The sequence below is a fragment of the Schistocerca americana genome, chromosome 5 (genome assembly GCF_021461395.2).
Source record: "Schistocerca americana isolate TAMUIC-IGC-003095 chromosome 5, iqSchAmer2.1, whole genome shotgun sequence".
Taxonomy (NCBI): Eukaryota; Metazoa; Arthropoda; class Insecta; order Orthoptera; family Acrididae; genus Schistocerca; species Schistocerca americana.
In genome coordinates, this window is record NC_060123.1 from 513961370 (window position 1) to 513978500 (window position 17131).

Sequence of the window (17131 nt, forward strand, 5' to 3'; positions counted from 1 at the left end):
ATTATCAGCGGAGCGATCTTCAGGGAGACAGCTTTCTTCGGAAAACTGAAGCAATTACAGTATCACCTTCCGCTCGTCAAATAGAAACGTGGAGAAACAAGGCCACTGGTAGTAACGACCAAACCTTAAAGGAAGAAATCGCTGCTGTTTCCAACTATCCTACCAGACGTGGAAGACTGAACAGACTGCGAACTGGAGTGAAGTGGCACAAGCATAACTTGAAGGGATGGGTCCACATCACTGGAGATGCAACCTGCGAATGTCGAGAGCTTCAACACGGTGAACACCTCTTGGTCTGCCCGAAGTTGTGCGAAGCCAGCACGCTGGAGGACCTGATTTCAGAGAATGTCCCAGCAATCAAGACTGGCGAATTTTAAGCTTAAAAATCAATATGACAGGCACGAAGTCCAGTGTATGTATTGTCAATGTTGTATTGTATAGTGCTGATTGTAATGTGTTATTTTGAATTTGTAAATAACTGTGCAGTACTGCCCTGGACACGAAAATAATAGTAAGTACTGCAACTAACACACATGTCTAAAACGTTTACAGAAATCAAGACTCTTTGGTAAGATGTAAGAACTAATTCAAATATGAGACAGGTCACTTACTCTCCTACAAAACATGAAAGAATGCAGTGCTCTCCGTGTGACGCCTTACAGATTACAGGCTATTTTAGTCGAAGACGTTCTGACTCAATTTCTCGAGGGTTGAATATAAATATGTAAGGCGTACACGTACTTTAGTTTCAATTGTGGCAGTCCCATCGATGGTTTTATAAAGAACATCCAGCTAATAAATCGACAAATTCTCAGAACCTAACTGAAACGTGTTGCTAGTATGTCCTCTAAATTGTCGATAAGCCCGGCGGTTCCCGGGGGGAGAGGCATCGCAACACGCCGCTAACACTTAGACAGGTCCCCGTCGCCGGACGCCGGCGTCACGCGCACTTCACTGACGTCACCACGCCGGCCGGCCTGGGCACACGTTCCCTCCGATGAAACGCTGGTCATTGTTGCCGTGGTTCCTCTTGCAGCAGCGGCGAGGAGGGCGCTAGTCGAACCGGCGCACTAGCCACGGCGCTGGCTCTCAGTTGAGGGCGTCATTGCCTTCGTGCCCGTAGAAGACCGGATCTGTCGACAGAACAACGGAAAGACGTCACATGTGTAGCGCAGTATAAGGAAAAAAATCGCAACATCAAAAAATAATTAGTGTAAAGTAATGAAATTTCTGAAATATATTTGTCTAGGCGACATATTTAAGTGATTAACATTGCAGGTAACACATTGCAAATGTGGAATGCTGGTACATTGGTAACCGGTGTAACCGCCAGAATGTTGAATCCAAGTATGAAAACGTGCATGCGTTGTGTTTTACAGATGCCGGATGTCAGTTTTGTGGGATGGAGTACCGTTTTTGATACTAACTCGAGTCGATAAGGTCTTTCCATTCTTGGGAGTACACCCACAGGTGTCAGAAGACACGTAGCGGCAGAGACTGAACAGAAGAATTAAGAAACCGATCCGAGGCCTCTTTTGTTTGGAATTCGTTTTTATCCATTACGACTGAAATCCAGAAAAAAAAATCCACCAATTTCAACGTCAGCGGACGCCCGCCTACCTGAGATGTGGGGAACGAAGTCCTCCAGACGATTATGGAGAATAAAAGAGAAGCTACTATCAGGCCCGCATCTCCAATATGGGACTTGGAAGACCGTCAACAGACAAGGTGCAAGCTAATCTGAAGAAATAGGGTATCAGTGATGATGAAGTTTGTGTGGGGCAAGGCAGGACTCGCAATAGCGAACCAGTGATTGAAATACTTGTTTGCAGCGAATGATTCCGCCATTCTGGCTGCTGAACACGGGATTCACGAAGTGTGCATTCAGTCATTAATATCAGATTGTATTTTTAGGATTATAACGTGTTTTAGTGCTTTTTGGACTCGGATAAATCCATACATATTATAAAGACGGATGTATTTTCCACATCTCCTACTAAACCACTGGACCGAATTAAAGCAAACTTCGTACACACATTACTCACTGTCTGGAAAAGCCCACGACGTCCGAATATCTACTCTTTATTAATCCTGTACTTGTGGATGAGGGTACATGGTGACTTATAACAAGCTTTACACATAATTTCAAACTTTTATGAAACTTTTTCTCGCTGACAACCTCCACAAAATGATGAAATGGAAATAAGTTTATCGCTTACTACATTTTTGCTGTTCGCGCAGTAAAACTGCCGCATGAATCATGACGTTTTAATTTATATCTTCTTTACTACTAATCCTTCGTGACACATGTTGCAGACAGTATTCACATACACATTGAATGTCTCGCAAAAATTATATCCTTGTTCGTTTCATAGTTCAGGAGGTATGATGTCAAATACACTGAGATAAGTAAGAACCTGCTGCATCATGCACGATCTTTGAAGTTATTACCTCTTTACTACTATCTTAGAAAATTATTTTGGACAATTAGTTCATGAGCCCACTAGAAGGGTAAATGGTTGCGAAAATGTACTTGACCTCGTAGCAACAAATAATCCTGGACAAGGGTGAGTATCGTGACGAATACAGGGATTAGCGACCACAAGGCAGTTGCTGCTAGGCTGAATACCGTAACACCTACAACCATCAAAAAGAAACGCAAAGTATATCTATTTACAAAAGGCTGATAAAAATGCTCTTAACGTCTTTTTAAGGGACAGTCTCACTCCTTCCGATCTGATCATGTAAGCGTAGAAAAGTTGTGGGATGATTTCAAAGAGATAGTATCGACAGCAATTGAGAGATATATTCCACATAAATTAATAAGTGATGGTAGTGATCCTCCATGGTGCACAAAATTGTTCAGATCGCTGCGCACAAGCAGCGAAAAAGCATGCAATAATTTAAAAGGACGCAAAATCCCCACGACTGACAAAGATTTGCAGAAGTTCGAAATAAAGCGCGTACTTCAATGCGAGTGCTTTTAATCATTTTCCACAGTCTGTCAGAAGACCCAAAGGGATTCTGGTCATACATAAAGCCCCACTAGTGGCAAGACGCGATCAATACCTTCACTGCGAGATAACAACGGTGAAGTAACTGATAACGGTGCCACTAAAGCGGGGTTGTTAAACACGGTTTTCCAAAACTCCTTCACCAAAGAAGAAAAAGTAAATATTCCTGAATTCCAATCAAGAACAACTGCGAAGATGAGAAACATAGAAGTAGACATCCTCGGAGTAACGAAGCAGCTTAAATCACTTAATAAAGGCAAGGCCTCCGGTCCAGATTGTATACCAGTCAGGTTCCTCTCAGAGTATGCTGATAAAATAGCTAAATATTTAGCAATTATATACAACCGCTCGCTCACAGAAAGATCCGTACCTAAGGACTGGAAAATTGCACAAGTCACACCAATAACCAAGAAAGGGAAGTAGGAGTAATCCGTTGAACTACAGGCCCATATATCTAACGTCGATTTTCAGTAGTGTTTTGGAACATATACTGTATTCGAACATTATGAAGTAACTCGAAGGAAGCGATTTATTGACACATAGTCAGCAAGGATTCAGAAAATATCGTTCTTGCGAAACACAACTAGTGCTTTATATTCATGCAGTAATGAGTGCTATCGACAGGGGATGTCAAATTGATTCCATATTTTTAGATTTCTAGAAGGCTTTCGACACCGTTCCTCACAAGCGTCTTCTAACCAAACTTCGTGCCTATGGAATATCGCCCCAGTTGTGCGACTCGTGATTTCCTGTCAGAAAGACTGCAGTTCGTAGTAATAGACGGAAAGGCATCGAGTAAGCAGAAGTAATAGCCGGCATTCCCCAACGAAATGTTATAGGCCCTATACTGTTCCTGATCTATATTAACGACATAGGAGAATATCTCAGTAGCCGTCTCAGATTGTTTGCAGATGATGCTGTCATTTACCGTCTTGTAAAGTTATCAGATGAACAAAACGACTTGCAAAATGATTTAGATAAGATACCTGTATGGTGCGCAAAGTGGCAGTTGACCCTAAATAAAGAAAAGTGTGAAGTTACCCAATTGAGTACTAAAAGAAATCAGCTAAATTTCGATTACGCGATAAGTCACACAAGTCTGAAGGCTGTAAATTCAACTAAATGCATGGGGGACTACAATTACAAATAACCTAAACTGGAACGATCACACAGATAATGTTGTGGGTACAGCAAACCAAAGACTGCGGTTCATTGGCAGAACACTCAGAACAGGTCTACTAAAGAGATTGCTTACACCACGCTGGTCCGCCCTATTTCGAAGACCGAGCGAGGTGGCGCAGTGGTTAGACACTGGACCCGCATTCGGAAGGACGACGGTTCAATCCCGCGTCCGGCCATCCTGATTTAGGTTTTCCGTGATTTCCCTAAATCATTCCAGGCAAATGCCGGGATGGTTCCTCTGAAAGGGCACGGCCGACTTCCTTCCCCATCCTTCCGTAATCCGATGAGACCGATGACCAAGCTGTCTGGTCTTCCCCAAACCAACCAACCAACCTATTCCGAAGTATTGCTGTGCGGTGTGGGATCCGCATCAGGTGGGACTGACGGACGACATCGAAAAAGTACAAAGAATGGCAGCTCGTTTTGTATTATCGCGAAATAGGGGAGATGGTGCCACAGACAGTATCTAGAATTGGAGTGGCAATAATTAAAACAAAGGCGTTTTCCGTTGTGATGGGATCTTCTCATGGAATTTCAATCACCAGTTTTCTCCTCCGATTGCGAAAACGTTCTGATAGCGAGAAATGACCATCACTATAAAATAAGAGAAATGAGGGCTCGCACAGAAAACTTTAAGTGCTCGTTTTTCCCGTGTGCCGTTCGAGAGTGGAACGGTAGAGAGACAGCTTGAAGGTGGTTCATTGAACCCTGTGCCAGGCACTATATTGTGAATACCAGAGTAATCACGTAGATGCAGATCTCTGTTCACTACACATTTTGCAGGCACTAGTCACATATTCCACTAAACGTCCCTGCAAAATTATATCACTGTACGACACATATTTCAGGATATACGTCATAAACATTGAGTTGCGTGAAAATAAAACTTCAGGGTCAAATTCGCTAGACACACAGGTGAAATATGTGTGGAAATACGTGTGAAACTTGTTAAATACGAGTATATGTGAATATATAATACAGGTGAGTACGTGGACAAGCCACGGATAAAAAGCTCATCCTAAATCCCTAGAATGATTTGAAAACAAAAAGCTGTAGAGGTTAGAACCACCGGCCTCCTATTGGTGTGGGGGCGATATCGTGGCGAAAAAGGGAGGAGGAGGAGTTAGACAAAGAGGGGGAAGGAGGAGATGGGCAGGAAGAAGGGGGAAGGAAATGGACAGAGAGTGGGATGAAGAGGAGGAGGAGGAGGTGGAGGAAATGTTATATGCTCTATGCTGATTATATAAAAGATTTAGGAGACAATTTGAGCAGCCCTGTTACATTGTTTGCAGATGTTGCTGTAATTTAGACTTGTAAAGTCATCAGATGATCAAAACCAATTGGAAAATGATTTATAAAAGATATCTGTATGATGCGGATAGTGGTAACTGGCTCTGAATAATGAGTGGTATGAAGTCATCGACTTGAGTACTAAAATGAGTCCGCTGAATTTCGGTTACGCGATAAATCACAAAAATTTAAAGGCTGAACATTCAAATAAATACTTAAGGATTACAGTTACGAATAACGGAAATTGGAACGATCATATAGATAATATTGTGGTTTAAAACAAACCAAAGACTGCGATTTATTCGCACAACACTTGGAAAATGCAACATGTCTACTAAAGAGACTGCTTACATTGCGGGCTTGTACGATCTCTTCTGGAGTACTGCGATGCGGTGAGGGATCCACATTAGATAGGACTGACGGAGGACCTCAAAAAGGTACAAAAAAAAGCAGTTCGTTTTGTATTATAGCGAAACAGAGGAGAAAGTGTCACAGGTATGATACGCGAACTAGGGTGGCAATTATTAAAACAAAGGCGTTTTTTGTTGCCACAGGATCTTGTCATGAAATTTCAATCACCATCTTTCTCCTCAGAGTGTAAAAAGTATTTTGTTAGCGCCCATCTAGATAGGGAGAAATGATCATCACAGTAAAGTAAGAGAAATAAGAGCTCGCACGGGAAGATTTAAGTGTTCGTTTTTCCTGCGCGCTTTTCGAGTGGAACAGTAGAGAAATACTTGAAGATGGCTCGAAGAAGTCTCTGCCAGGCACTTAATTATGAATTGCAGAGTAGTCATGTAGCTGTAGATAGTCCCCCACGAATCGCTCCTGTAGATACCGGGAGACAACATTAGATTAATTTCAAAGCGCACAGGATTTCTGAGCAATCATTCTTCCCGTACTCGATATACGAAAGGAACGGGAAGAAGCCGTAATAAGAAGTACCCTCTGCCATTCACTCACTTCATAGCGCTTCTCAGACCATAGATCATAGATGTAGATGTACATGATGCCACTGTCACTTCCAGGGAACACGCACTGTCAGTTTAAAAAAAAAATTGAGAAGTGGTACTGCCAGAAAAGTCATTTGGGATGTTCTTCAACTAGCACGGTACATTGGCTTGAACGTCGATTACGTCGTCAAAGCGTTGACCTTTCACGTAACTTTGCGCACTGTGTATTTTTGTGGTAGGTTCATAAACGTAACACTAAGTCTTGTCTCCCGTGTTGATTTTTTCCAGAAAAGAATTGTTCGAATATTGTATTCAAGTTGCGGCCGGCGCCCACGCGTCGTTGTTGAGTCGCGTGTTTGGGACAAACTTTGCGTACACTTCTCTCTTTTTCAAAAAATTCTGGATATCGCCTTGAACACCTGATTTAGATATGCGATTTACGACAAAACAGCGTTTACACAGCACGGCCGTACGGCCACTACTTAATACTTGCTGCCCACAATTGACAGATGGAATGCTCGGGTGTTGTTCACAGCTTTTAGTACAAGCAGGCACTGTAGTTACTCCGCTAACGTCGCTTGTACGCCAGAGATGAAATGAATATCGGAGTTTTGAAGAACGGTTTACTCATTGGTAAAGGTTCTTTTGATGACTGAAATAAAATAGATGGTTTTTGTAGGATGTGTTGAGACTGGAGCAACTCTGAAGCAGCTGCCATGAAGGTTTGTTAAGCGCATACAGTTTCTGGAACGTGCAAGAACCAACCAGTGTAAAAATGCTCCTATTGCAGCACAAAAACCCGAATATCCTCCAGCTTAAATAAAAGATTCTGACTGAAAAGAGGGGTACCAGCTGATTCATTCTACCATCCTCAGTACCTTCAAAAATTTCCCCAAACTTTTGGCATGCCAACATATTCGCGCTCGTTTTAACATGCAATCATCATCTCATTCCGACAAGCTCCTTTAATTGTAACTGTCTCACACCCACCAGTCCATCGCTGTAAGTCGCTCATACCCATGCACCCACTTATTCAAACTCGACACATTGTCATTATCTGTCTTTGTGCCTCTAACTGTAACTGTCTTATAGCCAGTCTCCTTTGTTCCGTGCTACTACTACTGTCTCTTTTCACTGTCACTGTATCCCTCTTGCTCTCTCTTTCTGCTACTGTCTGGTTCATTCCTTCCCACTACTGCCGACTCTTCTCACTGCCACTATCTCTCTCTTCCTATTATCATTGTCATTGACTCTTAGCCACTTCCACTTTGTCCTTTTCTTTATTCCTTTTTCACTGGTACTGTCTCCTTCACTCTTTTTCTAGCACTATTCTATCACTGTCAACTATGTTCCACGGCCACTATGTCCCTCTCCCTCACACACTCCTTTGGTCTTTCTACGCCACAAACACTCTCTACTATCTTCCAATATTTATTACTTTTCCGTTTCTTTCCCACTGCGACTACCTCCTTCTCTCTCAGCACAAGAAAGTTCCAACATATTCGCAAGCTAAAGTTTTTGGGAAAATTTTTGAAGGTGTTGAAGAAGGCAGCTGGTACCATATTTTTCAGAGTCTTCTAAAAATGGTTCAAATGGCTCTGAGCACTATGGGACTCAACATCTTAGGTCATAAGTCCCCTAGAACTTAGAACTACTTAAACCTAACTAACCTAAGGACATCACACACACCCATGCCCGAGGCAGGATTCGAACCTGCGACCGTAGCAGTCCCGCGGTTCCGGACTGCAGCGCCAGAACCGCTAGACCACCGCGGCCGGCCAGAGTCTTCTAAACAGCAGCATATTCGCCATTTTTGTTCTCCGATAGTGACATTTTTCTGCTGGTACCCTTCTTATCTCTGCTACAGCACCGTATGTCACTCACAAGAAAAGAAGTTTATGTGTCAGTTGAGCGTGCTGCGGCTTGCCTTGATGCTGTTTGCAGGTTTCCGCTCTCTGTTGGAGGCCAGACGGTTTCGTTTAGTTGGCATGGTTGCGGTTGTTTGTCTTCTTCTCGTGTTCACTGGCACCACTCGGTTTCGTAAGCGTTGCCTGTCCACTAGTGACAGCAGCGGTGGTTATCGATATGTAGTAACTGTTGCCCTATCTTTTGGGCGACGTCGTTGTTTTTCCGGGCCGTGTGAGTGGGCTAGTTCGGTTGGGGACTCAGGAGGAGCTAGGTCCGTGCAGTGTGCCAACATGCCAGGACCGCTGGTGGCATGCATGGATTGCCGGATGGAAGGGCTGTGGTCACGAGGGTGCACGACCTCATCGTAAACCGGATCCAGCAAGCTGTAAGATTGCATTTCAATCAGAGTAGAGAAACCTCCACCATTGTGATATCTCGCGATTTTCCAGTGACTTGGGTTCGTGTTCCTGCTCGTAGTGTCGCTCAGGTGAAGAGCAGCGTGTGGAGTGCTTTCTAGTCTGGTGTTAGTGGTTCCTTTCTCGTTCTGGGCACTCTAAACACAGTTTCCTGGGTACGTAGTGCAGACCGCCGGTTCCGGCTTTGGCGTATTGTTCCATCATTGCATTTGATTTATTGGACATCACGTAGTTTCAGCAAGATTATCATTAGTCATTCGTTAGACTGCCACTAGTCTGAGTTACCATCTTGTGAAGTGAATGCAACTCTTGGCTGCCTATGTCATCGCTCGCGAAAGTATTTGTTGACAGACCTTCTCAGAGGTCGATTCCTGGAGCACCGTCTGAATCAGTTGCTTGTTTTTTTAACTAACTTTTGCTATTGTATTTGCTGTTTTACCGCAGGTTTCAGAAACTTTTCTTAAAAATATTATTGCCTTTCCTGACGTGTAAGGCCTTCAGCTGTGATTGTGGTCATTTGCCTTAAAATTCTAATTGGGTATTTGTATTTTAGCCATAAAACCTTATTTACTGCCATTCCTGACGTCTGACGCCTTCTGCTGTGTTTGTGGGAACTTACCCTAATATTTCAACACCTGTAAGTTGTAAATTGCAGCGAGTTCTTAAACAATTCTCAATTTATTGAAATTTTTGCGTGTGAGGCCTTCAGCCGTGATTGTGGTCGCTTGCCTCAAAATTCTAATTTGGTATTGGTATTTACGCAGTAAGCCTTTAAAACCTTATTTACTGCCATTCCTGGCGTCTGACGCCGTCATATGTGTTTGTGGCGACTTGCATTTAATATTTCAATACCTGTAATTTGTAAGTTGCAGCAAGTTTTAAACAATTCTTAATTTATTGCTATTCCTGGCGTGTAAGGCCCTCTGCGCAGATAACAGTGGCTTGCTTTTAAAACATTATCTGTTGTATCTGTGTTTAATAGTGATTTGCTAAATTGCAACCCACTGAAAACACTATTATTTACACTGTTGTTTATTCCTTCATTAATAACATGTGGTATTTTTTTAATTTTTTGTTGAGTCTGGAATTACTGGTTTAAAATAAATTGTGTGTAATTGTAAAAGGCAACCAATAGTAACTGATAACGGCCCCGTCCACAATCGTAACCGAATCCTGCCTTCACTTGACTACCAGGTCTCAACTGGTGGAAGCGTGCTGGGCTCATAACCCAGAGGTCCGTGGATCGAAACCTCTCTCCTATTTTTTGCGCAGCGTTTTGGAACACATTGCTAGCGCATGCTGTTGCAAGTGTACGGATACTTTGATCAGTTTGATGAGAGTGGAATAGTGGAGACGTAGTCCAAGAACAACGACCAGGAAGACGACGTGAAGTGATGTTACTCCACGATAACGCTCGAACGCATTTTTCTAGACTGACAGGAAACACTGAACAGGAATTGGGTTGGGAAGTAATTCCGCATCCACTTTATTCACCTGATCTTACGCCCTCAGACTTTCACTTTTCCTGCTCTCTATCGAAGAACCTTAAAGGAACTTCCTTTTGCGGATGAAGATGCGTTCCGAACTGGCTCGACGAGTTCTTCGCCTCAAAATCCGTGTGGTTTCTGCAGTCGCGGAATCCGAAAGCTACCTCCGCGTTGGCAGACTGTTGTAAATAGTGAATGAGAATGTACTAGTGATGACTTACATCTGTTATGTGTATCTGTCGTGTTTATTAAACTTATGGAAAAATGCTATGAGCTTCTGCACCATCCCAGTACCTAACTAGTAACATATGGATAACTCTCAGCCAAATGAATGAAAACACTGAACGCTCCTTAATGTTACAATCTATTTAGCTAGTGACGTACGGATAATTGCCAGTCAAATGAGTGAAAAGAACACTGGCCGAGCTACAAGTAAATAAAAGACATTGAAATTCCCACGCAACGGTAATTTCTTTTACGGGTTTTGTGAAATCGATAAGTTACAGGCCTTGCTGCGTGCGCGTTCCAAACTGCCCGTTGAGTCCTGCATTAATATGGCGGCGGTTTTAATCGATACAGACGCTGGTTGGAGCTTCCATCAGCCTTCTGTGCCCACTCACAGAGCAGTCCCTTAATCCTATTATCTCTCGAGGAATAGCGAACATCAGAATTGCTTCTTCTCGACTTCTAACCGCGTATTAGACCACAGACAGTATAGTTCTAAATGAACGCTTAATTTTCACGGACAACTCGTATGCGTTAATTTCAATTCAGCTCAGATGTTATGGCGAAACAAGTCGTTATTTCTGCAGAAACTTTCGGCAACAAGTATCACTTCTATTTTTAGGTGACTGCTGAGGGAGGCAACACCTTAAACAAAACACAAGAAAAGAAATTAAATTACAAATTCTCCAAGAAATTCACCGACCGCATGCCTCTGGAAATGCAACGCAAGTAATGTGTCATATCTTTGGAAATATCAATCTAACACTGAATTGTTCCCGTATGAAGAATAATGTTGTTAGCCTAAACAGAGACATGAAGCGGCTTCCTTGAACAAAAAATTGATTACGAGTTGTTAGATATCTTGTACTGGTCGCTGCAAAGTATGTTTTACTGGCACAATCAATGAACCGTTTCACAACATAAGATCCGAGCGATATGGTGCAGCGGCAAGATATTTCGCTGGTATTCGCGGATGTACGGCAGTTCAAATCTCCAGCCAGCAATTCGGATTTAGATTTTCCTTGATTTCCCTAAATCGTCATATTAAACACTTTCGTTTCCAGTTACGGCTACGAACAATCATTTTATTAGGATAACATACCTCAAGCAGTGAAAACGGAATTCTTTGGATCGCTTTGTTATCCGTGTGTCTGTCAGTCCGACCGCTAAGCTCTGTTTTTCTCGGGAACTGGTAGAATATCAAGTTGAAATTTACGTAACATACTGAGGTCTGCGGTCCTTGGCGATGTGAAAAGTTTAAGCGTCTATGTCAATGCAATCAAGAGATACGGCTATTTATGTCACACATTTCGATACCCTCAAACTCCCATCAAAACCTATAGAATATTTTCCGTTTAACTACAATCATGAAGCAAGTTTTCACAGTACAAAGAAAATACCCGAAAATTGTTAATTTGTAATTATATAATATAAAAGACATTTTTTACAATTTGTTGTCCGTCTACCTGTCCGTCCGTCGGTTAAGATCCCATTTTGTCAGAATGTATATAGGATCAAGATGAAATTTGTGTCAGGTACTAAAGTCCACGGAGCCTTAGCGCTGTAAATAATTGAAGCTTCTAAGTCAATGAAATCAAAAGAAATGGCCATCCAAGTCACATTTTTGATACTCGCAAACTCTCTCATGAAAACCTGGAGATGGGCGTGGTGGCATAGGAGTAAAGCGGGGACCTGGGAAACTGAAAGATCGCGGGATCGATTCTCAGTCGACCCACGACTTTTTCAGTCTTTATTTTAACCTAGCCTTGAACTCACAACGACGTGAGGAGTTTCCAGAAGCAATACGTGGTTTGTATTCCACGTTAAACTTCGGGGCCCCGTTTCCACGCTTGGATAACTGGGGTAGATTAGGGACACGCAGGTCGGAGAATTTGCGTCCAACAGCTTGCATTTATCGCGTATCTCTTGCCCAACGTAAAGTCCCGGGCGACTGGAAAAAAGCGCAGGTGATGCCTGTATATAAGAGGGGCAGAAGGATGGATCCTCAAAATTATAGACCAGTATCCTTAACATCGGTTTGTTGCAGGATTCTCGAACATATTCTCAGTTCTAATATAATGAATTTCCTTGAGACAGAGAAGTTGCTGTCCATGCATCAGCACGGCTTTAGAAAGCATCGCTCCTGCGAAACGCAACTTGCTCTTTTTTCACATGATATCTTGCGAACTATGGATGAAAGGTATCAGAAGGATGCCATACGCCTTGACTTCCGGAAAGCGTTTGACTCGGTGCCCCACTGAAGACTCCTAACAAAGGTACGAGCATATGGGATTGGTTCCAAAATATGTGAGTGGCTAGAAGACTTCTTAAGTAATAAAACCCAGTACGTTGTCCTCGATGGTGAGTGTTCATCGAAGGTGAGGGTATCATCTGGAGTGTCCCAGGGAAGTGTGGTAGGTCCGCTGTTGTTTTCTATCTACATAAACGATCTTTTGGATAGGGTGGATAGCAATGTGCGGCTGTTTGCTGATGATGCTGTGGTGTACGGGAAGGTGTAGTCGTTGAGTGACTGTAGGAGGATACAAGATGACTTTGACAGGATTTGTGATTGGTGTAAAGAATGGCAGCTAACTCTAAATATAGATAAATGTAAATTAATGCAGATGAATAGGAAAAAGAATCCCGTTATGTTTCAATACTCCATTAGTAGTGTAGCGCTTGACGCAGTAACGTCGATTAAATATTTGGGCGTAACATTGCAGAGCGATATGAAGTGGGACAAGCATGTAATGGCAGTTGTGGGGAAGGCGGATAGTCGTCTTCGGTTCGTTGGTAGAAATTTTGGCAAGATGTGGTTCATCTGTAAAGGAGACCGCTTATAAAACACTAATACGACCTATTCTTGAGTACTGCTCGAGCGTTTGGGATCCCTATCAGGTCGGATTGAGGGAGGACATAGTAGCAATTCAGAGGCGGGCTGCTAGATTTGTTACAGGTAGGTTTGATCATCACGCGAGTGTTACGGAAATGCTTCAGGACTCGGGTGGGAGTCCCTGGAGGAAAGGAGGCGTTCTTTTCGTGAATCGCTACTGAGGAAATTTAGAGATCCAGCGTTTGAGGCTGACTGCAGTACAATTTTACTGCCGCCAACTTATATTTCGCGGAAAGACCAAAAAGATCAGATAAGAGAGATTAGGGCTCGTACAGAGGCATATAAGGAGTCCTTTTTCCCTCGTTCTGTTTGGAAGTGGAACAGGGAGAGAAGATGCTAGTTGTGGTACGAGGTATCCTCCGCCACGCACCGTATGGTGGATTGCGGAGTATATATGTAGATGTAGAAGACTTGTAGCAGGCCACCGAGCCCCACGAAATCAGTATTACTATCTATACACATTATTAAGTTTGTATGGAACCCACAGAGCGCGAATTATATTCGCATTTGTCTGTTTTTTAATTATTATTTATTTGTTGTCCGTATTGTTCGTTTGAAAGGGCACAGCCGGATTTCATCTTCAAACCAAAATTGTGTTCCATCTCTAATAACCTCGTCGTTGACGCCAAGTTCTTTTCAATCATTCAGCCGTCATCAGCAAACAATAGATATACAGACGTACTTCGTTAAGGTATTGTACATGTAAGAGGCTTGCGTTTGTTTCCTGGAAATGACCATTGATTGTTGAAATCGGTTGCTTTGCGAGACTTTTCAGAAATTCTAGCTGTGAAAAATAAGCGCTCTATTTTAAAGGTTTTTTCGTCACATAAGAAATAATTACGACATCAAATTTACATCGTGAACTATTCATAGGAAAAGTAGGAATTTATGTCCCATTTTATGGTTGATAATGCTGCTTCTTCACGAAAAGTGAAAATACGTAACCTAAAATGAAAGTTGTGATACTAAATGTATATTCACAAAAGAAAGTTATCTTTATTCTAGTGCAATAGCTAACGATATCATTCTGCAAGACAACACAAATCTAACACAATTGTATCGGTTCGTGGATAATTATTTTGAACAGTAATTAAGCGGCCTGTACGACGCTAGGTGTGTTCGGAAAGCTCTGGGGAGGAATATTGCTACCCAGACACTTTTCACGGCGAGGAAAGTTGCATACACTTCCGATGAAGATGTATTGATGGTCAGCGCAAGCACACTCACTTTGTCAGTTGTAACAACCGAGTGACTCATCCGTTCTGCACGTTTCAAATATTTTCCAAATACGAACATAAACTTTTTCCTGGACCTATTGTCGTATTTGGTTCATGCTGAGCCTTGTATTCCTCATTTCAACTACATTTCATCTCATGCTTCAGCACAACGTGCTGAAAAGACTCGTTAAATTCACCCATCGTCGAGCACTTAATGTCCGCTGAACAAACCAGTGTGCCAGAAATCAGCTATGTTGAGAGATAACTGCTAAAGAACAGAAGGCACATTGATGTAAGAGCGGTAGTGATAGGATGGAACAATGAAATTAAAGTTGGAAATTTTATAGTATTATCCGAAACTTTTATCCATATAACTTTATTTTGTTTTATACTTTGAAAAACTGAAGCACTTATAATTGGCTTACACACGAACTGACTGATACTAACTTCGTGACTATCTACGCTAGTAGCTGCAAGTTAACATAGCTTTACTATGTGTTGCGCTAAATAAATGTAACAATTTCATCTCATACCTTTTGAGCTATCTTTATTTCCGGAATTCAAGCTTTATTTTTGGAACTACCGCGTTCAGTAAACGATGTAAGTTCATTTAAAATAGAGTCCTGTTTATTCGAAGTAAAATCTTTCAGGAGGTTTTAGTTAAAACTTTGCTCTTATTTCTTAGTATTCGAGACGTTTTTCTCGTTATTCAGCTACACAAGGTTGAAACGGAAGTATTCAGTCTACCTATGATCGGCAACCCGGTGCATATATACTGAACAGCCAAATAAACTGGTACACCTGTCTCATATCGTGTAGGGCCCACGCGAGCACCCAGAAGTGCCGAACACGACGTGGCATGGACTCGATCAATGTCTGAAGTAGTGCTGGAGGGAATGGACTCCATGAATACTGCAGGGCTGTTTACAAATCTGTAAGAGTACAATGGGGCTGAGATCTCTTCTGAACAACACGTTGCACGGCATACCAGACACGTTTAATACTGTTCATGTCTAGGGAGTTTCGTGGCCAGTAGAAGTGTTTAAACCCAGAAGAGTGTTCCTGGAGCTACTCTGACGTGTGGGGTGTTGCAGTGTCCTGCTGAAATTGCCCAAGTCCGTCGGAATGCACAATGGACATGAATGGATGCAGGTGATCTGACAGGATGCTTACCTACCTTTCACGTGTCAGATTCGTATCTAGACTATCAGAGGTCCGATATCACTCCAACCGCACACGCCTCACACCATAACAGAGCCTCCACCAGCTTGAACAGTCCCCTGCTGATATGCAGGGTGCTTGGATTCATGAGGTTGTCTCCATACCCGTACACGTCCATCCGCTCGATACAATTTTAAACGATACTGGTCCGACCATGTAGCATGTTTCCAGTAATCAACAGTCCAATGTCGGTGTTGACGAGCCCAGGCAGGGCGTAAAGCTTTGTGTCGTGCAGTCATCAAGGATACACGAGTGGGCCTTCTGCTCCAAAACCTCAGATCGATGATGTTTCGTTGAATGGTTCGCACACTGACACTTGTTGATGGCCGGCATTGAAATCTGCAGCAATTTGCGGAAGGGATGTACTTCTGTCACGTTGAAGGATTCTTTTCAGTCGTCGTTGGACCCGTTCTTGCAGGACCTTTTTCCGGCCGCAGCGATGTCGGAGATTTGATGTTTTACCGGATTCCCGATATTCATGGTACACTCGTGAAATGGTCGAACGGGAAAATCCCTTCTTCATCGCTACCTCGGAGATGCTGTGTCCCGTCGCTTGTGCACAGACTATAACATCACGTTCAAACTCACTTAAATCTTGATAAACTGCCACTGTAGCAGCAGTAACCGATTTCAGAACTGCGCCAGACACTTGTCTAATATAGGCGTTGTTGACCGCATTGTCATATTCTGCCTGTCTACACATGTCTGTATTTGAATACGCATGCGACAACAGATTCTTCGGCGCTTCAGTGTGTTACGTGGGAAATACTTGAGTGTCAGCATGTTCGTGGTGTACGTGCATAATAACAAAGAGCAACAAGGAAATTTCCAGAAGGTGAACAGGCGGAAGCCAACCGGGAAGAGATCGTCTGTAAAGTCATCCTTCGCTGGAATCTTGCCAGACACATACGAGAGCGTTTGTTGAATACAACGGCTGCTGGCGACAGAGGAAAATGACACGCCGGGAGGTGACGCCGCGTTTAAGAAGCTATTATGGCTATCCTTCACATCCGCTGTTATATATAAATTACTATTGGTTTTCCGTCTTAAGATTATTGCAGTTTAAGATTATTTTCCACGAGACGCTTTTCACTTTTAATTGTAAAGAATTTTGATTGGTCATTCAGGAAATATGGTGCACATAATACAGTACATCTCTTCATTTTGGTATCTGCGGATTAAAAACGGTATTTCACGAGAAATTTGGAGTGAAATTTACTTACAGTATTTATGCCCCTTAATTACCTGTTAAGAAGTCTATTATTTCGTTTTTTTTCTTCGTTGTTACCGGACGCTGAAGTCTAAATAAGGCTGGCTGCACATTC

General features: G+C 42.6%; 1 protein-coding gene across 1 annotated transcript in view; it reads right to left on the bottom strand.

The window, feature by feature from the left end:
• Nucleotides 1-1051: 1051 nt before the first annotated feature.
• LOC124616478 (homeobox protein orthopedia-like) overlaps nucleotides 1052-17131 on the bottom strand; it is a 235100-nt gene continuing 219020 nt past the window's right edge. Inside the window, exon 5 of the mRNA XM_047144788.1 lies at nucleotides 1052-1133. Coding sequence (XP_047000744.1) covers nucleotides 1090-1133 — 44 coding nt within the window. The 3' untranslated portion in view covers nucleotides 1052-1089. The remainder of the gene's footprint in view (nucleotides 1134-17131) is intronic.